We start from the raw sequence: 24,690 nt of genomic DNA, 5'->3' as shown, positions 1-24,690 counted from the left end.
TAACCATGTATGGCTAGTGGCTACCATCATTACCCAGCACAGCTCTAGAGTTTTCTATAATCTGTAGAGATTTAGAATCATTCTGTTTTCTGGGTGGTGTGTTGTTCCTCAGGGGAAGAGCAGAACATTTGCTCAGGACTTTGAATTGCCTAAAAGGTTTTTTGAAGATTTTAGTCCAGATTGCCTATCAAAAGAGAAAGGCAAAAGCCAAAATGTTGGTTTGAAAGGAAGGAACACTGAAACTAGAAAGTCTTTATTGCCTATATCTGATAGTCCTTTAACCATTAGTTCTATAACCATCTGCTAGTTGTAGTATAAAACTTGAGTTGAAATGGAAGCTTGATGGGCAACTGAGCATACATCCCTCAAAAAGAATACATAAATATTTCAAATATTTTTATGATATAGTGTTGCCAGTAAATTTTACATAGTCCAAACAAAGTAAATTGTATTAATGAGCCGGCAATTCTGTGTATAATGCTTGTACTTGTTTGGAATGAATTGCTGTTTTATGGTGCATTTTCATCTTGTTTTAACACTTGCTTTCCAAAAGCTATTCAAGATGACATTTTGGCTTTTTTATTTTTAAATGTTTATTTATTTTTGAAGGAAAGGGAAAGAGGGTGTGTGGGAGGGGCTGAGAGGGAGACAGAAGATCTGGTGAGTAGAGGAGGGGCAGAGAGAGAAGGAGAGAGAGAGAATCCCAAGCAGCTCCTCACTGTCAGCACAGAGAGCTATGTGGGGATCTTAGTCACGAACCTGTGAGATCATAACTTGAGCTAAAGTCAGATGTTCAACTGACTGAGCCACCCAGGTGCCCTTGACATTTTGACTTCTTTTAAAAATGCTATTATGGATCCTGAAAATATCTCATCAGTGGGCATAAAGGTGTCATCATTTAACTATTGTCTTTCAGTACCATGTGGGAGACTATGAAGTATGTCTATGGACATCATGGAATTCGAAGAGGATTATATCGTGGCTTATCTCTTAATTACATTCGCTGTATTCCCTCTCAAGCAGTGGCTTTTACAACATACGAACTTATGAAGCAGTTTTTTCACCTCAACTGAAGAAAATCGTGATTTCTTTTCCTGAGTAAACTCTCACAGGGAGACATAAATGTTCTTTTAATTTTGAGGGGAACATTACTTGAAGGGGGCTATTTCCCTAGTCACAGGAACCACTGGTATTTTAGTACTTGATTTTTTTATTCATAACAAATCAAAAGTGCTTACCGTGCTTTTTGATGCCAAAAGTTATAACTGAGAACATTGAAAAAAATTCCTAAGCTGATGCTGGCTAATCAGTTAGGTTATTTGAAACTGTTTTAAAATGTTTTTTGGGAGTAGCACTAACTTAAAATGGGATTCAAGAGGTTGCCATTAGGCTTTATCATGCTTTAATTCCAAGCTTTAAGTATAATCATGATTTTCAAAGACTCTAACATTGGTTATTATTATTGTAATAAACAGGCTTGGTTATATTGCAGCAGAATGATGAGAACTGAATTTTAATGTTTATAAAATGTAGCTTAGGGGGCACCTGGCTGGCTCAGCCAGAAAAGCTGAGATTAAGACTCTTAATCTCGGAGTCATAAATTCCAACCCCATGTTAGGTGTAGAGATTACTGGGGCGGCAGGGGGGTGGGAGGGAAGTAGTTTAGAAGCCAGCATTGAACATTATTCTTAGTATCTCTCTTCTCATAATTCTGCTCCACTGCATAAAAGGACTGACACTTTTTCTCTTTGTTTTTAAATAAAATAAATGCTGTATTTAAAAATTAGCCTTGTAGAAGCTCAACAATAAATGAAGAATTTTCAGGTGTTGCTCAAATGTTATTACTAGGTACTATGACTGACCTAAATTTGTTTTTAAAAGTCAATATATTTCCCAAAGGCAGTAATAATAAATACTGAATATCTTTGCTCTCAAAACAGATTAGCATTATAGATTTGTTTTTGTTAGATGATTTGGTATATACTAGAAAACTTATTTAAGTGAACTGTGAAATATCTATTAATATAGATGTGAATGTCAAAGAATGTTTCTAAGGTATTTTGTCATGATACATCAACTAGTTCTTCCATGTAAAATAATTTTAGTGCAATATAAACTTAAGTAGAAACATAAAACTGATTTGATTTGCTATCCTTTATATTAAAATGGTTTAAAATATAAGAATTCCATTTATTGTGTTTAGAGTACTTTCTATCTTTTACTGTAAGCATGACAGAAGTGGAAAGGGAACAAATACAGTTCTGTCCTCAGACATAGCAATTTGTAGAATTGATGTGATTTTTTTTGATCAATGCAAACTATTTTAACTGCTCTAACTTTATAATTTTTTTTATTGAGGTAAAATTGACATATAACAATATATTAGTTTCAGGTGCACAATGTAATGATTCAATATTTGTATTTACTGCAAAACAAATCACCACAATAGTCTAGTTACCATCTAATTGATGTGATTTTTAGGACATTAGAAAACTAAGTCGAAAAGTGTTACTTCTGCTTCAATTTTAATTTTGTTTGCATAAAAGATTTCTTGTCATACTTTGGTAAAAATTAGATGAACTGGTTTCATTTTCAAAGTCTTTATTTTAAAATAAATATGTGTCTTCGTATGATTTGTAAGTGTACCCCACAGGTAGAAATACGTGTGTTCTTGAAAGTATTTTGTATATTTTCATTTCTGGGCTATACTGTAGCTAAATATTGTTATCAAGTCACAAGATAATTTAAATGTATGAAATAAATATCTCAGTTATGTTATCAATAAAAGAGGACTGCAAATATTTTTTTTAATAAAAATTTGCATTCTATGTTACAGAATTTTATTCATATTTGGACCATTATTTCTCTTTTTTAACTATTCACATTATTAAAGCACAAATGATAAACATCAATAGTCAGAATGCAAGAATATTTAAAATAATGACTATAGCTATTTTTGATATATTTCAGATTGATGACCCAAAGTGTATCTTGCCAGGTTACCTTCCACTGAAGACTGACTATTTCTGTTTTGATTTCCATTGTTACTCTTTTACTGCCTTTTTTGAGAATACCCCTTTGATCTATAGAATGGGACAGTGGTCTGGTCTAGGCAGTAAGTGAGGTACCACTCCTAGTTTTCAAGGGTATGGAGTTAGAATGGTTAATGGGTAGGGGCGCCCGAGTGGCTCAGTCAGTTAAGTGTCCGACTTTGGCTCAGGTCATGATCTCGAGGTTCGTGAATTCAAGCCCCACATTGGTCTCTTTGCTGTCAGTGCAGAGCCTGGTACCTGCTTCGGATCCTCTGGCTCCCTCTCTCTCTCTGCCCCTCTCCGGCTCACGCTCTCTCTCTCAAAAATAAATAAACATTAAATAAATAAAACTTTTTAAAAAAGAAAGTTTAATGGGTATATATACTAATATCTTACACTATTCTCCCCTTGGGTATTCAACATCCATTGTGTGTCAGGCATTGTATCAGCATAATGGGGGGCTTACCTTGGGGGATCTGTTAGCTGTACTTATAGTCTGATTTGAATGTTCAGTAGCATCTAACACCATGTATCTTTCTAATACAGTATGTACCACACTTTATGATAATTACCTTTTTACCTGTGTCCCCTGAACTGGTTCTCTCCAAAGCACAGCCATGCCTTCATTTCCTATAAGGAGCACAGGATGTGGCACCATAATAGGTGCTCAGTGATGTATACTGATGGGAAAAAGGAAGGCTCAGTCCCCGTTTTTGGAGACCTTATGTTCAGTAGGCAGAAATAAGGCACAATTAGACCATGGGAAGAACAATTAAGAAATTCATTTGTTTTGTTTCATAGAAATGTCTTGTTACTGGGGCGCCTGGGTTGCTCCTCCAATTAAGTATCCAGCTCTTGGTTTCGGCTCAGGTCATGATCTCACAGTTTCATGAGTCTGAGGCCCACATTGGGCTCTGTGCTGGGATTCTCGCTTTTCCCCCTGCTCATGCTGTCTCTGTCTGAAAGAAAGAAAGAAGAAAGAAAGAAAGAAAGAAAGAAAGAAAAAAAAAGAAAAGAGAACGGAAGGAAGAAAGGAAGGAAGGAAATGTCTTGTTGCTAATTTGAGCAAAGATGAATGGCAAATAATAAAACCTATATTATGTGAATAATGCATTGCCTTGAGGAGTTGGGCCAATGATACCTGACATACTTGGATAACAACTGAACACTTTACACAATTCCTCACATCAATTCTTTGAAAAACAGACACCGTTAGGCCCCAGAAATTGATGACAAATAAGTCATGCATATTTCCTGAGGACCTACTATATTCCAGGTTTTGTTTTATGCGCTTTCAATGCCTTAACTCTATCTCTACAACAACTATAAGATAGGTACTATTTGATATCCCTTTTTTACACATGGAATAACGGAGGCCCAGGGAGATCAAATAACTTGCCCAAATTCACACAGTTAGTGGTGGATCTAGGATTCAAATTCAGCCAGTGAATCTACAGCCTACTCTGCTAGCCATGATGCTATACTTCAACACAGTAGTATCCTATTTAAAAACATTTTTTATGTTTATTTTTGAGAGAGAGAGAGAGCACAAGCGGGGGAGAGGTAGAGAGAGAAGGAGACACAGAATCTGAAGCAGGCTCCAGGCTCTGAGCTGTTAGCACAGAGCCTGATGTGGGGCTCAAACCCATGAACTGGGAGATCACGACCTGAGTGGAAGTTGGATGCTTAACCGACTGAGCCACCCAGGCGCCCCAGTAATATCCTATTTAGATGACACTCTAACGTCAAATAAATTTGGAACATGTCAATAAACATAATCAATAAAATTATGATAGTTTATGGAAAATGCTTATTAAGTAAATAGGCCACATTATAGAGAATAATTGTTGGGTGTAAGGATCAGAGAACTACTTTAGAATCATCAGGGAAAAGTTTCTTTAATATGCTATACTTTAAGCTGACACATGGAGGATAAAAAGGAAATAACTATGCAGAATTGTGGGGGCAGAATGGCCTCAGGTGAAGAGAATAGCCTCAAACAGGAAACAGCTTGGCTTGCATAGGAATTGTCAAAAGTCCACTGTGAATGAAACTTTGTGAGTGAATGAGTAGCAACAAATGGGGTTGGAGAAATAGACAAAGGCCAGACCACTGAGGGCTCTAAAGGATATGGTAATAATTTTGTTTTTTATCCTAAATACAATGGGAAATGCTTGAAGGTTTTCAGCAGGGGAATAAAACTGTCTGATTATGTTTTTACAAAGATCACTCTACTTTGTCCACAAAGTTTGCAGTTAAAACAGAAATCAAAAGGGGAACCTGGGTGGCTCAGTCAGTTGAGTGTCCAACTTTGGCCCAGGTCATGATCTCATGGTTTGTGCATTTGAGTCCCACTTCGGGTTCTGTGCTGACAGCTCAGAGCCTGGAGCCTGCTTCAGATTCTGTGCCTCTCTCTCTCTCCCTCCCTCTCTCTCTCTCTCTCTCTCTCTCTGCCCCTCCCCCACTCACACTCTCTCTCTCCTTCAAAAATAAACAAACATTAAAAAAAATTAAAAAAAATAAACATTAAAAATTTTAAAAAAGAATTAAAAAGAGGACATCACTAGGGATCCTACAAATACTTTTTAAAAATTTTTTTTAACGTTTATTTATTTTTGAGACAGAGAGAGACAGCATGAACGGGGGAGGGGCAGAGAGAGAGGGAGACACAGAATCGGAAGCAGGCTCCAGGCTCTGGGCTGATGGCTCAGAAGTTGACGTGGGGCTTGAACTCACAAACTGCGAGATCGTGACCTGAGCTGAAGTCAGACACTCAACCGACTGAGCCACCCAGGCGCCCGTGGATCCTACGAATATTAAAAAGATAACAAGGCATTCCTAAATAACTCTTTGCCAAGGAATGTAACAATTTAGATGAAATGGACAGATGCCTTGAAAATCACACCATAGAAACTACCATAGATGAAAAAAATCTTCACAGCCAATTTAAAAAATTGAATTCATCAAAAATTCTTCCAGAAGGAAACTCCAGACTCCAGGTCCCTGACTGGCTCAGTCAGTGGAGTGTGCAACTGTTGATCTTGGGTTTGTGGGTTCAAGCCCTATTCTGGGTGTAAATAACTTTAAAAAATAAAATAAAATCTTTAAAAAAGGAAAAAAAAAAAAAAGGAACTCCAGACTCAGATGTGAATTCTAATGAACATCTGAGAAAGAAAGAATCTATAAACTTTCAGAAATTAAAAGACAAAGAACACTTCCCAACTCATGTTATGATGCCAGCATAACTTTGATATCCAAACCTGACAAAGTTGTTACAAGAAAATTATAGACCAGTATCTTTCAAAAGCAAAGATTGGAAAATCCTTAACAACATATAATCAAATTGGGGCACCTGGTTGACTCAGCCAGTAGAGTATGTGACTCTTGATCTCAGGGTCATGAGTTGGGTGTAGAGATTACTTTAAAAAAAGAAAATAGGGGCTCCTGGGTGGCTCAGTCGTTTAAGTGTCAGACTTCCTCTCAGGTCATGATCTCGTGGTTTGTGAGTTCCAGCCCCATGTTGGACTCTGTGCTGACAGCTCGGAGCCTAGAACCTGCTTTGGATTCTTTGTTTCCCTCTCTCTGTCCCTCTCCAGTCACTCTCTGTCTCTTGCTCTCAAAAATAAATACACATTAAAAAAATTAAAAATAAAATAAATAAAAAATAAAGTAGTCAACACATTAGCAAATCAAACCCAGAGATACATCCGAGTTTATCCTAGGATTGCCAAATTGTTTAATAAAGTCCGTAATTTTCAATAATAACAGAATAAAGGAGAAAATGCACATGATCCTTCAATAGATGCAGAAAAAGTACTTAGCAAAATTCACCATTGATTCATTATAAAAACTAATCACTTTAGGGGTGCCTGTGTGACTCAGTTAGTTGATCACTTGCCTCTTGATTTTGGCTCAGGTCTTTGTCCCACAGTTGTGGGATCATGCCCCACTTTTGGCCCCGTGCTGAGTGTGGAGCCTGCTTGGGATTCTCTCTCACTCTCCCACTGCACCACCCCCCCCGCACCATCCACTCAAACACACACTCTCTCTCTCTCTCTCTCTCAAAATAAAAATAAAAACAAAAACAAAAAACAATCACATTAGAACAGAAGAGACCGGGGCACTTGGCTGTCTGAGTCAGAAGACAGAGTGACTCTTGATCTCAGGGTTGTAAATTCCAGCACCACGTTGGGTTTAGAGATTACTTAAAAATAAAATCTCTGCCCCTCCCCTGCTTACATGCATGCATTCCCTCTCTCTCAAAATAAATAAATAAACTTAGAACAAAACAGTGTGTTGCAGTTTTCTAGGTTAGAGACAATGATAGGGTAGTGACAGTGGAGATGGAAACGAATGAAGAGATTTAAGATAGTTTTAGAAGTTGAATCTATGTGTCTGCCTATGGATTGGATGTGAGTAGTAACAGAAAAGAATCAGGATGACTTCTGAGTTTCTAGCCTTGTCTTCTGGGTCGATAGTGCTATTACTGAGAAGAATAATAGGTCTGTCAAGAAAATAAAAATTCCATTTTGGCCATGTTATAATTAAAGACCCCCCCCCCCCATATTGCTAAGTGTAGATATCAAGCAGTAGTTGTGTTTTTGAATTCAGAGGAAAAGCCTTGCCTATACACATGAATGTGAGAATTGGCAGGATAGAGATGGTATTTAAAGCCACGAGAATAAAAAAATAATAATAAAATTAAGCCATGACAATGTCTGAAAAAACCTAGGGAACTGGTAGATAGAAAAATATGTCCAGAAACTGAACTCTGAGGACTTCCAACATTTACAGATTGGGCAGAAAATGAAGAAACAATACAGGAGATTGAAGAGGGCCTGTGAGGTTGGGGGAAAACCAGATGAGTGTGGTGTCACAGGTAGAAAATCTGTATGTATTGGGCCGCCTGGGTGGCTCCATCCGTTAACCCTCTGACTTTGGCTCAGGTTATGATCTCATGGTTCATGTGTTTGAGCCCTGCATGGGGCTCTGTACTGACAGCTCAGAGCCTGGAGCCTGCTTTGGATTTTGTGTCTCCCTCTCTCTCTCTGCCCCTACCCCACACGTGCTTGCTCTCTCTCTTTCTCTCTCTCTGTGTCAAAAATAGACATGAAAGAAAGAAAGAAAGAAAGAAAGAAAGAAAGAAAGAAAGAAAGAAAGGAAGGAAGGAAGAAAATCTGTATCTATTACAGGCAAGGCTTTTTTCTCCCCCCAAGAAATTTCTCATAATTTTGTATGAATAAACACGAATATAAAAGACAACTTTTAATAACGATTATTTTGATTTTTTAAAATTAAGAGTAGGGTAGGGGCAGAGAGAGAGGGAGAGAAAGAGAGAATCCCAAGCGGGCTCCAGGCTGTCAGCTGAGAGCCCCATGAAGGGCTCAAACTCAAGAACTATGATATCATGACCTGACCCAAAATCAAGAATCAGATGGTTAACCCAGTGAGCTACCCAGCTGCCCCATAAAGATTATTTTTAAATGGGAGGATAGGGGCACTTGGCTGGGTCAGTCAGTGGAGCCAGTGACTCTTTCAAATTGTGACTTCAAGCCCCATGTTAGGTGTAGAGATTACTGAAAAAATAAAAAAATAAAGTTTTGCTCTCAGGATGGCCAAGAGAGAGATGGAGTAAATCCATCAAGGCAACATCTTTTATTTTATTTTGTTTTATTTATTTTTTAAAGTTTATTTATTTTGCGATGGGACCAGCAGGGAAGGGGCAGAGAGTAAGGGGGACAGATGATCCAAAGCAGGTTCTTCCGGGATAGCAGAGAGTTCAATGCAGGGCCTCTAACTGACCAACAGCAACATCAGGACCTTAGTCAAATTCAGACACTCAACCAAGGGAGCCACCGAGGCTCCCCAAGGTAACATCTTTTAAAGGTGGGAGACACGGCCACATTACAAGTCTGGGAGGAACCTACTAGTGAGGTCCACATTGATGATACAAGAGAATGACGGAGTAGCTGAAGAAAAAAAGGCCCTTGAATGAGTACAAATAGGATTGTTCATTGATCAGTGGACTTTGTCCACTGTTGAAAAAGTGGAAAGAGGATATAAGACAAGCACGGATATTAGTACTTTTGTAGAAAGTCATGGTATCATGAGGAAATTCCTACCTGATGGCTTCTATTTTCTCAATTTTCTGGAAAAAAAAGGCGAGGTTTTCTCCCAAAAGAATAGAAAATTCTGCATGCTAACAAGGGACGCCTGGGTTTGGGTAATTGGTTCTGTTCTAAGAGTGTGTGTTGAGCATGCGTTGGCGTGTCTAGAGAAAATGCGAGAATATTTGTCTGGGCCAGATTAAGAACACCCCCAATTTTCCTAATGCATAAGCAAGGGAGCAAGGATCTCTTAAAATCTCCGCCCAAGCGCCGCTCTCCACGTGGAGCATGCCGGGCTGGGAGGGGCAGCTTCGCGCAGGTCACTTGGGACTGCGGTGGGCAGGCGGAGATGCGCATGCGTGCGGGGCCTCGCGGACTCGCGCTTCTTTTCCTTCTCTGAGGTTCTCCGTTTCCCTGGTTTTAACTGGCGTGTGTTTGCAGTGTCTTCCCCCGGGATGTTGCAGCTGGAAGAACTGGAGCTGTTGAAGAAGAGTCTCGGGGAAGAGGCTGGTCCGCCGGCGGAGCTGTGAGCGGAGCGGAGGGAGGGTTTGGGAGCAAGGCGGGAGATTTGAAAGAAAGGAGCGGGAGAGGCGGCACCCACGCCTCCGGGAAGCCAGGCTTGGGATAAAATGATCCCGCTCGGGTCCCAGGGTGCCGGACGAGTTTCCCGAGCTGGGATCTGTTTCATAGGGTTCTGTTTGGGTCCGCACTTGGGCCAGAGCTCGAAAACTGCTTACTCAACCGTTCATTCCTGCCCGTATTCGGGGAGTGCCAGTCACCTTAAACTAGCCTTCATAAAAGGAAATTGCAACTGCTAGATGCTTTTCTCCTTATGTAGTTGGAGAAACTTATCCCACGGAGAACTCTGCATCCTCAACTTGGACTAAATGGTCAGGGCAACTTGACCAGCATAATGTGGAATTATTTTCAATTAATAATAATGATAATTATTGTTGACGGATCTTTGCGTTTTGGGTTTTGATCAGCCATACCTTTGCGAGATCCTTAAGGTGTCCCAACTGACCTTTGGGAATTTCGCAGCCTGAGGCTCCCTGGAGTAGGTGAATGAGGCGATTACAAAGTAGTAAGAGTCTAGGGTTGGGTGACAAAGATAATTTGAGGGTAATAGGAAGGCATTTGGTATTATAATTAGAGAGGTAATGACTGTGGACTATTGTACTGTCACTGGTAAAGACTGCAATCAAACTGGAAGGACTAAAGAGGGACTTAATATTTTCTAGAGCGGTTAGAGCAGTCCTGCATAGTTTTCAGGCGGCTAGGATCAATGGATAAAAGTATTGTGCAGTTGACTTGCCCATTATAAATGAGAAATTTCTGAGTTGAGTCACTGTATGAATGAACTAATGTGACAGGTATTACTTGCTTTCTCTAGGAAGTAGGTGCTAGTTGATTCATACTGAGATTTTACAGAAAGATTTTCTTCATTAAATAGTAGGTCCGACTAGATAATTTCTAAGTAGGCTCCTAAAGATTGATACAATACTGTGGCTCAAGGTAGGATTTCAGCAAACCACCTCCACTATGGTTTTCCTTAACAATACCTTTCATTTACAAAAAAGATGGTGTACAAGACATTTGCTTTTATTTGTACTTTGGGAGGGTTTGCACCAGTGGTAGGAATTTGTTATTTGATATTTCTCAATTTATCCTTAATCCTCATAATCATGGATGTTTCACAGAGCTCCTGAGAACCTATACAGTATTTGGAAAAACTCGTATCACAAGCATGTTTTAAATGGCATTACTTTTGGGAAGTTTTACAATCGGAATTCTGCTATGCCCTTGCTCTCTTAATTTTTACGTATTTTAGCTAATGGTCATTGTGATAAGCTTTCTAGAAGAAACAAACCTAGAAAACTAGAAGGCTGGTTTGTAGATAAAGGAAATTGGATGGCTTATTTCATGCTACAGTAGTTCTGTTTGTGTATGCTTCAGATTTCAGAAGAAAGTGGAAGCTTCCTTTTCTAAAACAGTTCTGAACCGAGGAATGGATAACCGGTACCTGGTATTAGCAGTCAATACTGTACAGAATGAAGAAGGAAACCATGAAAAGCACCTAATCATCACTGCTTCTCAGTCACTAGAATATAAAGAACTGTGTATCCTTAGGAATGACTGGTAATTTTTGTGTGACTTTGAGCACTGATCTGGCTTAAGAGTCTTAAGGGAGCAGATATGAACCTGAATTAATTCCATGTAAACATTTTGCTTATTACCTCAGCATCTCAAAGCCCTTATTCTGACACTTGATCTTTATTGTCATTTGAAAATTAAGTACGGGGTACCTGGGTGGCTCAGTCAGTTAAGTGTCCAACTTAGGCCCAGGTCATGATCTCATAGCTTGTGAGTTCAAGCCCCATGTCGGGCTCTGTGCTGCAGCTCGGCCTGGAGGCTGCTTCAGATTCTGTCTCTCTCTCTCTCTCTCTCTCTCACTCACTCACTCTCTCTCTCTCTCTCTCACTCACTCACTCTCTCTCTCTCTCACTCACTCACTCTCTCTCTGTCTCTGCCCCTCTAGTACTCACGCTCTGTCTCTCTCATTCAAAAATAAACATATGGGCACCTGGGTGGCTCAGTTGGTTAAGCGTCTGGCTTCAGCTCAGGTCATGATATCACGGTTTGTGGGTTCGTCTCTCTGCTCCTCTCTTGTTCACTTTCTCTCTCAAAAATAAATAAACATTAAAAAAAAACCCAAAAACATAAGCATAAAAAAAGAAAATTAACTACAAAGGGCCTTATTAATTTTTTTTTAATGTTTATTTATTTTTAAGACAGAGACAGAGCATGAGCAGGGGAGGGGCAGAGAGAGAGGGAGACACAGAATCCGAAGCAGGCTCCAGGCTCAGAGCTGTCAGCACAGAGCCCGACACGGGGCCCAAACCCAAACAAAGGGCCTTATTAGATGACTACTTCCAAAGTTTCCCAGTACTTAAAAAAAAATTTTTTTTTTTTTTTTAATTTTTTTTTTTCAACGTTTATTTATTTTTGGGACAGAGAGAGACAGAGCATGAACGGGGGAGGGGCAGAGAGAGAGGGAGACACAGAATCTGAAACAGGCTCCAGGCCCTGAGCTGTCAGCACAGAGCCTGACGCGGGGCTTGAACTCACTGACCTCGAGATCATGACCTGAGCCGAAGTCGGCCGCTTAACCGACTGAGCCACCCAGGCGCCCCTTCCCAGTACTTTTTAAGATTGCAGCTTAAAACTCGTAATTATTTTCACTAAAAGCAAAATTAATTACAGCATAAGAACATTCTGAAACCCTAGGTTTCTCTACACAAGCAAAGTATGGTATGTGAGGGGTAAAGGGGAAATTCAGAGAAAGGGGAGGTCTAATTTTGTCTATTTAGGCTCTTTGTCTAGATAAGAATGATAAATACGATTTTGTTCTTTTTTTTTTCTTTTTTAGCATTTATTCATTATTTTCAGAGAGAGAGAGAGAGGGAGAGGGGTTGTGTGTGCACATTAGCTTGGGGGAAGAACAGAGAAAGAGGAGAGAGAATCCCAAGCAGGCTCCATGCTGGAGCCCCAAATCAGGGCTCAATCTCACGGTTCATGAGATTGAACCAAAATCGAGGTTGGACATTTAACCAACTGTGCCACCCAGGTGCCCCAGTATGTTTTTATTCTTAACACATTGGGTTTGTCTTCATGTCTCAAGACTTACAGAAACTGTAGAAATGTTAGAAATCTTAAGAATGAGAGAATTATTATTGAAATAAGCTAATCCATAAGTGGAGCTATGTATTGACGCTATTAAAGATTTGATAGCTTTTGCAGTAAATGATGCTAACCCTAAGCAGTTTTCCTTTTTGGTATTTAAGGAAGACCCCTGAGTGTTCTCAGTTGTATTTCAAAGGTAGAAAGGAGTAGAATGAGTAGGAGTTGATTCTGAAGACTGCATCCTAGTATTAAATTATTTTGAAAGACCCAGAAATTTACAAATACTATTCCTTCAGATAAAGTACTATTTGCTTTTTGAAGCTTCCTTAACATGTTTAAATATAGGAACCTAAACTATGTATATTTTGCTTTATTTTTAGGTGCTCTTTACCAGTGGAGCCGGGGGACATCATTCATTTGGAGGGAGACTGCATATCTGATACTTGGATAATAGATGAAGATTTTGGATATTTGATTCTGTATCCAGACATACTGATTTCTGGCACAAGCATAGCCAGTAGTATTCGATGTATGAGAAGAGCTGTCCTAAGTGAAACTTTTAGGGTGAGTAATATTAACAGCTAATGTTTCTGCAGGGTCTTAGAGTTTACAGAGCACTTTTATACTCTTATTTCATTTAGTTGTCACAAATTCCTGTGAGGTAGATGGTAATAATCAGCTGTATTTTACAGATGAGGAAAATCAGGCTCAGAGAGGTTAAATGTTAAATGACTTGCTGAGAGTTACTGTAGCTAATAAGTGGCAGTGCTAGGACTCAAGTCCAGGTGACTGAATCCTTTGAATCTTGATCAGTGCTTAATAAAATAATTGATTCTAATGATAAAAGTAATGTAAGTGATGATATTTTTTAATGCTTCTAGGAATTTCCAAACTTGGCTTCATGTGATTTCCAATAAACTAAAAATAAATGTGACTGTCTCTCATAAAAAAATATTCTGGAAAATTTCAAACATACATAAATAGATGATTCGAATAATTTCCTATATACCCATTTTGCTGTTCTCAAACATTATATTATTTTGCATGTAAATGAAGGTGGATCTTTTAAAAATATAAATATGATACCTTTATCATACACCATAAAATTAAAAGTATTTCCTTTCATTAATATAATGCCCAGTTTATCTATAATGCCCAGATAGATAATGTCCCATTATTTCTCTGTAATGTCTTTAATAGAAAGTAGTTTTTTCTTCAGTTGGTTTGTCAGAATTCAAACAAGGTTTTTTGGTTTTTTTTTTTTAAGATTTTATTTTTTTCAACGTTTATTTATTTTTGGGACAGAGAGAGACAGAGCATGAATGGGGGAGGGGCAGAGAGAGAGGGAGACACAGAATCAGAAACAGGCTCCAGGCTCTGAGCCATCAGCCCAGAGCCTGACGCGGGGCTCGAACTCACGGACCGCGAGATCGTGACCTGGCTGAAGTCGGACGCTTAACCGACCGCGCCACCCAGGCGCCCCAAGATTTTATTTTTAAGTAATATCTATACCCAGTGTGGGGCTCGAACACACAACCCTGAGATCAAGAGTCAGATGCTTTACCAACTGAGGCAGCCAGGCACCCCCAGAGTCTTTGATTTATGTTTTGATAGGTCTCCTAAGTTTTTTTTAATCTATATTCTACCTATTCTTACCCTCTTTGTTTCAGTTCCATTTACTGAAGAACCTGGGTTTTTATTAAGAGTTTCCTCTTCCTTTCAGTGTATTTTAAAAATTATACAATTTATATCTATGTAGAAAACCAAAATTGTTTTAGAAACTTTTTACTTCGTAGTTCTTTTAGACTTGTTAAGAACTTGCATGAATAGTACAGAGAATCCCTCTGTAAATTAATTTTTTAAATTCCTGAAGCATGTTTTGGTGGACTTTATCTAGTTTTTTGATAGCTTTAAGGGGAATGTCTAGGCTAAGAAAAGGGTTAATTGAGAAATAATATGCCTTTTTTTTTCTTTAAAAATTTCTTATAATGTTTATTTTTGAGAGGCAGAGACAGAGCATAAGCGCGGGAGGGACAAAGAAAGAGAGACACACACAGAATCTGAAGCAAGCTCCAGCTCTGAGCTGTCAGCACAGAGCCCGATGCAAGGCTTGAACCCATGAACTGTGAGATCATGACTTGAGCAGAAGTCAGATACTCAACAGACTGAGCCACCTAGGCGCCCTTTTCTTTTTTTAAATACTGTTTCTTTTTGAGTGGAGAGAACTTGTCAAAAATCTGTGCTGTAAATTTAAATTTTATGTTTGAATAATGTCTTTTACTTACATGAGTTTATGAGCCATGGCTTTATTGCATTTTATTTCGGTAGATTATAAAGTGAAATTAGAAAAGAATATATTAAGTATTTGAAAATACATTGAAATTTTTCATATAGGTTATTTTTAATATTTTCAAAGTGGAAATTACTGATTTTCTTTAAAAATAACATGCTTGTAAAATAATTTGGGTAATTCTTTACGTTCAGAGAAACTTCTCTAATAACAAACTATAGAAATGATCCCTGAAAGTATAGTCTTTAATTCGGATAGTTCTGAATAGAAGAAAGTGAAAGTCATCTGTAATTCTACTTACTAGAATAAAAATTGTTTAATATTTTAGCATTTGTCTCACTAGTGCAGTTTGGCTATGGTAGTTAAAATTGGTAATAAATATGAGATCATGTGTGTTAATAGTGTGGAATAAAATATATGATTTTTTTTGTTTTTAATAGAGCTGTAATCCAGCCACACGTCAAATGCTGATTGGTACAGTTCTTCATGAAGTATTTCAAAAAGCAATAAGCAATAGCTTTGCCCCAGAAAAACTACAAGAATATGCTTTTCAAACTATTCAAGAAATAAAACATCTGAAGGAAATGTAAGTAGTACAAGACATGCTGTAGGTACAATTCTATTATAAAATCTATTCCTGGAATCCAGAAGGTATTTGGCTATTAGACTATTAAATATAAATCAGAGTAATACTAGAATATAGATTCCAGGGTTGTAGTACCCCACTGCAGTTCTGTGAAGAGCTTCTGAAATTGTAGAATAGAAACTCTTGAGCTAAAAATATCTGAATATTCTGTACATGTGTGCAATAGATTCTTCAGCTGTTCTCAGTGTAAAAAATGTTTTGCCTTACTTGTAGTTATGTGACATACTGAAAATTGTATGGGTTTGGGAATCAGATGGACTTGGTTTTATATTCTAGCTTTGCTAGTTTTAGGATTGAACAGGTTACTATTTTTGAAAGGTTTTGAAAAAGGCAATAAATCCTATTTTGCAGACTTTTGTGACAGTGGAGAAAATACATACAAACCCACAAATGGCTAATTGTTGGCATTTTTTATTTTATTTTATTATTTTATTTTTATTTTTTTAATGTTTTATTTATATTTGAGAGAGAGAGTGACAGAGTGCAAGCAGGGAAAGGGCAGAGAGAGAGAGATACAGAATCAGAAGCAGGCTCCAGGCTCTGAGCTGACAGCACAGAGCTTGATGTGGAGCTTGAACTCACAAACCATGAGACCGTGACCTGAGCCAAAGTCGGTGCTTAATTGACTGAGCCACCCAGGCGCCCCTAATTGTTGGCATTTTGTGAGTGACTACATGCAGAGGGGTTGGCATAATCTGCTGTTCTGTCATCACTCCTATTGCAGACTGTCTTTTTTTCACAGAAGTATTTTTATTAGTGGTAATTTTGATTTCCAGACTAGTTGACATAAATCTGCTTTTCCCAGATGTAATTCTGTTTCGCTGTTTATATGGAAAAAGTGTGTTCCAAAATGCCACACAACTTATTTACTAATGTCATATGACCTATTGTCCTAAAAACATTTTAGATCCCTGACATGTGTCAGGCATTGTGTTCAGTGCTTTTAGACATCTTATATAATCTCATAGCAACTGAAAGAAACGGAAACACACAGAAGCTGTCCCTTGGTCATGACTACATAGCATGACATTCAGAATATGAGTAGATTTCATAAAGCTTTTGCTTTAAAGAGTTCTACTTATTGCCTTATTTGCCACTTTGCATTTCAGTAAAACACAGCTGTTATTTACATTTTGCCTTTTTATTTTTTTTTTTTAAAGTTTATTCATTTATTTTGAGAGGGAGAGAGCATGTGTGTGTGCATGAGCAGGGGAGGGGCAGGGAGAGAGAGACTGAGAATCCCAAGCAGGTTCTATGCTCTCAGTGCAGAATCTGATCAAGTTTCTAACTCACAAACTGAGATCATGACCTGAGCCGAAATCCACAGTGGGACAGTTAACTGAGCCACACAGCACCCCATTTTTCGTTTTTGTAATTAGAAATTTGAAAATTTTTTAGAATTAGAAACTTATTTTTTAAATTAAGTTTAAAATTTTAATTCCACTATAGTTAACATACAGTGTTATATTAGTTTCAGGTGTACAGTATAGTGATTCAGCAATTCTGTACATTACTCTGTGCTCATCATAAGTGTACCACTTAATCCCTTTCACCTATTTCACCATTCCACCACTCACCTCCATTGGTAACCCTCTGTTGTCTGTAGTTAAGAGTTTTTGGTTTGTCTCTTTTCTTTGTTTTTTGTTCATTTGGTTTGTTTCTTAAATTCCACATATGTATGAAATCATATGGTGTTTGTCTTTCTCTAACAGACTTATTTTACTTAGTATTATACTCTCTAGAACCATCCATGTTGTTGTTGCAAATGGCAAGATTTCATTCTTTTTTATGGCTGAGTAATATTCCATTATACATGGATGTGTGCGCATGTGTGTATGTGTGTGTATCACATCTTCTTTATCCATTCATCTATCGATGGACACTTGGACTGCTTCTATAATTTGGCTATTGTAAATAATGCTGCTATAAACATAGGCAGTGCATAAATCCTTTCAAATTAGTGTTTTTATATTCTTGGGGTAAATACCCAGTAGTGTGATTACTGGATCAAAGAGTAGTTCTATTTTTAATTTTTAAAGGAACCTCCATACTGTTTTCCACAGTGGCTGCACCAGTTTGCATTCCCACCAACAGTGCAACAGAGGGGTTTTTTTTGTTTTTTTTTTTGTTTTTTGTTTTTCCACATCTTTGCCAACACTTGTTTTTTGCATTTCAGAGTTTTAACCTTTTTTTGGTCATATCCTAGTCAACATACAGTGATGCCTTATCTGTTGCATGTTGTATTGATTATTCCCCTGAAATAAATCACATCAAAACTTAGTAGCTTTAAATGACTCGTGTCTAATCTATTACCTCATAGTTTCTGTTAGCAAACTATGTTAGGTTAGGAATTCAGAGGTGGTTTAGCTGGAAGGTACCGGCTCAGGGTCTCCCGTGGGGTCTCCCTTGTGGAGCTGGTCATTTGAAGGGAGGATCTGCTTCCATGATGATGCATTCACATGGCTGTTGTCATGAGGCCTGAATTCCTAGCTGGCTGTTGTAGTCATGAGGCCTCATTTTGTTGCTACGTGAGCCTCTCTGTAGCACTGTCTAATGTGTTCTCACAACATGGCAGGTGCTACTTCAGATTAAAGCGTCTAAGGAAGTGAGCAAGCAGGAAACCATAGTGCCTTTTTTTTTTTTTTTTTTGTATGTCCCTGGTGATGAGTGATGTTGAGCATCTTTTCATGTGTCTGTTAGCCATCTGGATGTCCTCTTTGGGAACGTGTCTATTCGTGTCTTTTGCCCATTTCTTCACTGGATTATTTGTATTTTGGGTATTGAGTTGGTAAGTTCTTTATAGATTTTGGGTCCTAAGACTTTATCTGATATGTTATTTGCAAATATGTTCTCCCATTCCATCAGTTGCCTTTTAGTTTTGCTGATTGTTTCCTTTGCTGTGCAGAAGCTTTTGATGTTTAATTTTCTTTAAAGTTTCTTAGTAAACTTCTTTTTAAGTTTATTTTTGAGAGAGAGAATATCTGAAGCAGGCTCCAGGCTCTGAGCTGTCAGTACAGAGCCCGAAGCGGGTCTTAAACCCACAAACGGTGAGATCATGACCTAAGCCAAAGTTGGAAGCTTAACCGACTGAGCACCCAGGGACCCCCAGAAGGTTTTTATGTTGATTAGGTCCCAGTAGTTCATTTTTGTTTTGTTGCCCTTACCTCTAGAGACATGTCAAGTAAGAAGTTGCTGCAGCTGAGGTCAAAGAGGTTGTTGCCTGTTTTCTCCTATAGGAGTTTGATGGCTTCCTGTTTTATGTTTAGGTGTTTCATCCATTTTGAGTTTATTTTTGTGTATGGTGTAAGAAAGTGGTCCAGGTTCATTCTTCTGCATGTCGCTGTCCAGTTTTCCCAACAACATTTGCTGAAGAAACTTTAAAAAAAAAATTTTTTTTTTTACATTTATTTTTGAGAGATATAGAGACACAGAGCACAAGTTGGGGAGGGGCAGACAGAGAATGAGACACAGAATCCAAAGCAGGCTCCAGGCTCTGAGCTGTCAGCACAGAGTCCGACATAGGGCTCGAACTCACAAACCGTGAGATCATGACCTGAGCTGAAGTCGGAAGCTTAACCAACTGAGCCACCCAGGTGCACCGAGACTATCTTTTTTCCATTGGATATTCTGTCCTGCTTTGTCAAAGATTAGTTGGCCATATGTTTGTGGGTCTATTTCTGGGTTCTCTATTCTGTTCCCTTGATCTATGTGTCTGTTCATGTGCCAGTACCATACTGTCTTGATGACTATAGCTTTGTAATACAGCTTGAAGTGCGGAATTGTGATGCCTCTGGCTTTGGTTTTCTTTTTCAGGATTGTTTTGGCTTACTCAGGGTCTTTTCTGGTTCCATACAGGATAGTTTGTTCTATCTCTGTGAAGAATGCCAGTGTTATTTTGAAAGGGATTGCATTGAATATGTAGATTGGTTTGGGTAGTATTGACATTTGAACAGTATTTGTTCTTCTAATCCACGAGCATGGACTGTTTTTCCATTTTTTTTGTGTTTTCTTCAATTTCTTTCATAAGCTTTCTGTAGTTTTCAGTGAATAGTTTTTCATCTCTTTGGTTAGGTTTATTCCTAGGTATTTTATGGTTTTTGGTAAAAAGGGAGAATTTAAATGCAGAAGACATTAAATAATGAGTATGAACTGGTTTGGAGATTTTAAATAGAGTCCTGCTCTGTAAGAAATAAAACACTTGGAAGAATCTGCCTAAGGAGATTATGACAGTAAAGAATGGCTCCATGATGGTTAGAGAAAGTTATTTAGGAAAAGATTACCCAGGGTGCCTGGGTGGCTCAGTCTGTTAAGCATCTGACTTTGGCTCAGGTCATGATCTCATGGTTCATGAGTGAGCCCCACATTGGGCTTTGTGCTGACAGCTTGAGACTGGAGCCTGCTTTGGATTCTGTGTTTTCCTCTCTCTCTGCTCCTTCCTCACTTGTATTCTCTCTCTTTCTCTCAAAAATAAAGATTAAAAAAATTAAATAATAATAAAAAAAGGAAATGAGTACCCAATTGTGCAGGTATTTTTTAAATAATGTTATTATTTTTAAACAGATTATAAATTTGTGTTTACCATATTGTAATAGTACAAGGAGGTATATGGTAAAAAAGTAAGTCCTTTCTCCCTGTATCCTACTTGTTACCTAGTTCCTTTTCCTAAAGACAACCATTGCTATCAGTTTCTTACATATCCTTTCACAGAGATTTCACACATTTATGTGTGACAATGTATGTGTGTGTGTGTATGTGTGTGTGTATGTGTGTGTGTGTGTGTATACACACATACACACCTACACACACACATACACACACCTATATATTTTTCATTAGGTAAATTGTAGAATAACATGTATATTATTGTTCACTTAAAGATTTAAGTTCACGTTAAAGATTAAATCTTGGGGCGCCTGGGTGGCCCAGTCTGTTAAGCGTCCGACTTCGGCTCAGGTCATGATCTCGTGGTCCGTGAGTTCGAGCCCCACGTCGGGCTCTGGGCTGATGGCTCAGAGCCTAGAGTCTGCTTCTGATTCTGTGTCTCCCTCTCTCTCTGCCCCTCCCCTGTTCATGCTCAGTCTCTCTCTGTCTCAAAAATAAATAAACGTTAATTAAAAAAAAAAAAAAAAAAAAGATTAAATCTTGCTGATCATTCCATATCAGTACTCATCAAGCTGTCTCATTTTTAATTAATAATGACATAATGTTTCATTGTATGGATGTACTGTAATTTATTTAAGTATCTCCTTGGCATTTCAATCTTTGCTTTTATTAGCAATCCTATAAGAGATAACTTTTTTTTTTTAAAGATTTAAAAACATTTTCTTTAATGTTTATTTCTGAGACAGAGAGAGCTTGAACAGGTGAGGGGCAGAGAGAGAGGGAGACAGAATCCGAAGCAGGCTCTGTACTGTCAACGCAAAACCTGATATGGCACTTGAACCCATGAACTGTGGGTTCTGAGCCAAAGTCAGATGCTCAACCAAGGTGCCCCAAGATTTTTTTTAAAGTAGGCTCCATACCCAATGCAGAGCTTGAACTCACGACCCTGAGATCAAGAGTTGTATGCTGTACTAAGTAAGGCACCCCTAAGAAATACCTTTATACATCTTTTATTTCACACCTGTGAGGTGTATATTGGGTTAAATACTTAGAAGTGGAATTGTTGGGCCACAGAATATGTACACTTAAAACATTTAAAAACTCTTTTTATTTGGAAATAATTTCAAATTTAAAGAAAAGTTGCAAGATTAGTGCAGTCAACACTCATGTACTGTTTACTCAGATTCATCTGCTAAATGTGTGTGTGCGTGTGTATAGATTTTTTTCCCCTAAGGTTGTGTAGTATACATCTGGTATACACAATGGGCTGTATACCATGAAGATGCTAGCCATAGAACAGATTGAGCAGGGCCCTGGACATTCTGGGGTGCCCTGTGGGCTCAGGATGCTTACTGCAATGGGAAGAACTGATCTTGCTCACCTTGCCTTCAGGCCTTTACTCCCCATACTCTCTGTTGTGGTTGGGGCCAGGCATGTGGTGATGTTTGATGGCTGGGTGAGGGGCCTAAGTGCTTGATGAGGCAGCTTGCTGCTAGCCAAGGACTTTGCTCATGGCTCGTTGTCACTAATGATGAGCCAGATGGGCTCAGGGCTTATGCCCCTGAAGTAAAAAATCATAATGTATAGTGTGTGTTTCCTAAGATTAGGCTTTTCTTTTATGTAATCACAATATGGTTTCAACGTCAGGAAATTTAATATTGGTAAAATACTTTTGTCTGATCTGTCCACATTTTTGTCCAATAATGTCCTTCCTTCATACCATCTTTTCCCCTCCAGGACAGGATCTAGTCTGGGTACATCTAGTATTTTGAATACTGAGGCTGGCTGACTCAGTTGGAATAGCATGTGACTCTTGATCTTGGGGTTGTGAGTTTGAGCCCCATGTTGAGTGTAGAGATTATTTAAATAAATAAACATTAAAAAAATATTTATTGAAATATTTATTTTTGAAGGAAAGAGAGCATGAGCAGGGTAGTGGCAGAGAGAGACGGAGACACAGAATCTGAAGCAGGCTCCAGGCTCTGAACTGTCAGCACAGAGCCCAATATGGGGCTTGAACTCATGAGCTGTGAGGTCATGACCTGAACTGAAATTGGATGCTTAACCGACTGAGCCACCCAGGCGCCCCAAAAATAAATAACATTTTTGATAATTATTGCCAAATTGTTCTCTATAGGCATCGTATTAGTTTACATGAATCCTTGTTTTCCCGCATTCTCGCCTACGTCTTCTTTTATCAACTGGAAGTTGCCAGATTTGAAGCAGCCTTTTGTAAGGATAACCTTTGCCTCTGGTATTCTGAATGTATGATCATTTGGGGTATTTTGGTATTAGCAGTTGCTCTCTGGCTTGAGGAATTTCAGCTTCTCTTTCAGCTTGAGGTTGCTGCTATGCCCAGGAGACACAATCTTGGCAGAGCTAGCGTTGCTAATTTTGTCTTCCCTGCTGAACCAGTTTTGGAGGGCTCAGAGGGTTCTGCTCTCTTTATTTTTAAGGTTGAATAATATTCCATTGTACATATGTACCACATTAAAAAAAAGATTTTTTTAAAAATGTCTGTTTATTATTGAGAGAGAGTGCATGAGCAGGGAAGGGGCAGAGAGCAGGGAGGACAGAGGATCCGAAGCGGGCTCTGTGCTAACAGCAGCGAGCCCCAGATGGGTCTTGAACCCACCAAACATGAGGTCATGACCTGAGCTGAAGTCAGGCACTTAACTGAGCTATCCAGGCACCCCAACAGAAGATTTTATTTATTTATTTTTTAAGTAAACTCTATCCCCAATGTGGGGCTTGAACTCATGACCCTGAGATCAAGAGTTAATATGTTCTATGATTGAGCCAGCCAAGTGCCCCATGTATACACCGCGTTATATATCCGTTAATTAGTTGCTGAGTAACTTAAGTTGCTTATTTGGATATTTTTGTCCTTACTTACTTTTTTCATATTCATGCTTTCATGTTTAATCTCTTATTTTGGCAGGTATCGCTTAAATTTGAATCAAGATGAGATAAAACAAGAAGTAGAGGAGTATCTTCCTTCATTTTCTAAATGGGCCGGAGATTTCATGCATAAATATATTTCAACTGACTTCCCTCAGATGCAGCTCTCTCTGTAAGAAACTCATTTTGTTTATATGGTGTTCATATGTTCAGATTAGGATTTTATTCTGTATGTTGAATTAAAGCTTTTTAAAAGGTCAAGTTATTACAACTAGCTTTTGTTTGCTTATTTTATAAATTACAGTTCTGAGTGTCTTTCCAAAACCAAAAATAATCTAGTGAATAAAAATTCTATTTTCACTATAATAAACTCTTCTGATTTTTGTATGTCAGTATGTTTTTTAAATAACCAATTTGTAAATATTGTGGGGGTCCTAATTTCATATATATTTCTATTACTATCATATATGGACTATGTCATCTGTTGATTGTCCTGTGGATTTGTGCTTTATGTTTAAATCCTGCATTTAACCATTTAATGCTGTTTGGCATTGGGATTTTATTGTTTTCCCCCTTAAAGTAGCATTGATAATAGGTAATACTTTTTTTTTCCTCTTTCATTATTTACTCATTCAAGAAATATTTATTGAATGCTTAATATGTGCCAAGTAATGATGTTCTATGTGCTGGGATTATCGTATGAAAAAAAAGCAGCTGACTTCAAGGTGCTTCTAGACTACTGAACAAGTAAATAACAGGGGGCTGGATTGTGATAAATGCAGTGTGGAATAATGTGAGAAGGAAAGTGGAGTTGGTAGTGGTGGTGGTGGGACATGTTTCCACTGAATGGTTGTGAAAGGCCTCTGTAATAAGCTGGTGTTGAGGTGAAGCCTGAAGGAAATCAAGGAGGTAACCGTGCAGCTGTGTCCAGGAAGAACGTTCCAGGTAAAAGCCCTGGGTGATGCACACTTGCCAGGGTGGCCAGAGCAGAGTGAGACAGGAAGGAGCAGAAGTAGCTTTCCTGGGGCCTTGGAAGAAGCCATGTCAGGACTTTGGCTGCTGTTCTGATTAGATAAGAAGCCACTGGAGAGTTTGCACAGAGGGTTTTGATTTAACTTTTTTTTTTTTAAATGAGCAACATTTTCTTTTTCTTTTTTTTTTTGAATAGGCACGGCTTCCATTCATGTAAATATTCTTAACTTTTTCTTAATATTCTTAATATTTGTTTTCAATATTCTTAGTATTTTATCTCAGGACATTTTGTGATCTGAATAACTTGTTTAAGACTTGTGCAACAGAAATCTTGGGAACCGTCAGTTCCTTTGATCAATTTGTTTTCTGAGGTTCCCTGGTTCAAAGGACAGCAGTGACTGGGTTGGCTTAGTTGGTTAAGTGTCTGACTTAGATTCATGTCATGATCTTGCATTT

General features: G+C 38.3%; 2 protein-coding genes and 1 pseudogene across 6 annotated transcripts in view; 2 read left to right on the top strand and 1 right to left on the bottom strand.

Moving 5' to 3' along the window:
• Positions 1–2,838, top strand: part of SLC25A16 (solute carrier family 25 member 16) — a 53,903-nt gene extending 51,065 nt beyond the window's left edge. Inside the window, exon 9 of one of the 2 annotated variants that reach the window (XM_025917706.2) lies at positions 889–2,838. In XM_025917706.2, coding sequence (XP_025773491.1) covers positions 889–994 — 106 coding nt within the window. In that variant the 3' untranslated portion in view covers positions 995–2,838. The remainder of the gene's footprint in view (positions 1–888) is intronic. The other variant, XM_086679878.1, reaches the window with a different exon arrangement.
• Positions 2,839–9,516: 6,678 nt separating this feature from the next.
• The window catches only part of DNA2 (DNA replication helicase/nuclease 2), a 54,213-nt gene continuing 39,039 nt past the window's right edge, over positions 9,517–24,690 (top strand). For 2 of the 4 annotated variants that reach the window (XM_025918156.2, XM_086679855.1), the window contains exons 1-5: positions 9,517–9,665; positions 11,096–11,278; positions 13,204–13,387; positions 15,554–15,699; positions 23,303–23,434. In XM_025918156.2, coding sequence (XP_025773941.1) covers positions 9,595–9,665; positions 11,096–11,278; positions 13,204–13,387; positions 15,554–15,699; positions 23,303–23,434 — 716 coding nt within the window. In that variant the 5' untranslated portion in view covers positions 9,517–9,594. Of the gene's footprint in view, positions 9,666–11,095; positions 11,279–13,203; positions 13,388–15,553; positions 15,700–23,302; positions 23,435–24,690 lie in introns of those variants that run through there. The other 2 variants (XM_086679856.1, XM_086679857.1) reach the window with 2 other exon arrangements.
• On the bottom strand, positions 15,282–15,359 carry LOC112854919 (small nucleolar RNA U3; annotated as a pseudogene).

Source organism: Puma concolor, chromosome D2 (assembly GCF_028749965.1).
Source record: "Puma concolor isolate L17-30 chromosome D2, mPumCon1.1.hap2, whole genome shotgun sequence".
NCBI lineage: Eukaryota > Metazoa > Chordata > Mammalia > Carnivora > Felidae > Puma > Puma concolor.
This window is presented reverse-complemented; position numbering and strand designations above follow the sequence as displayed.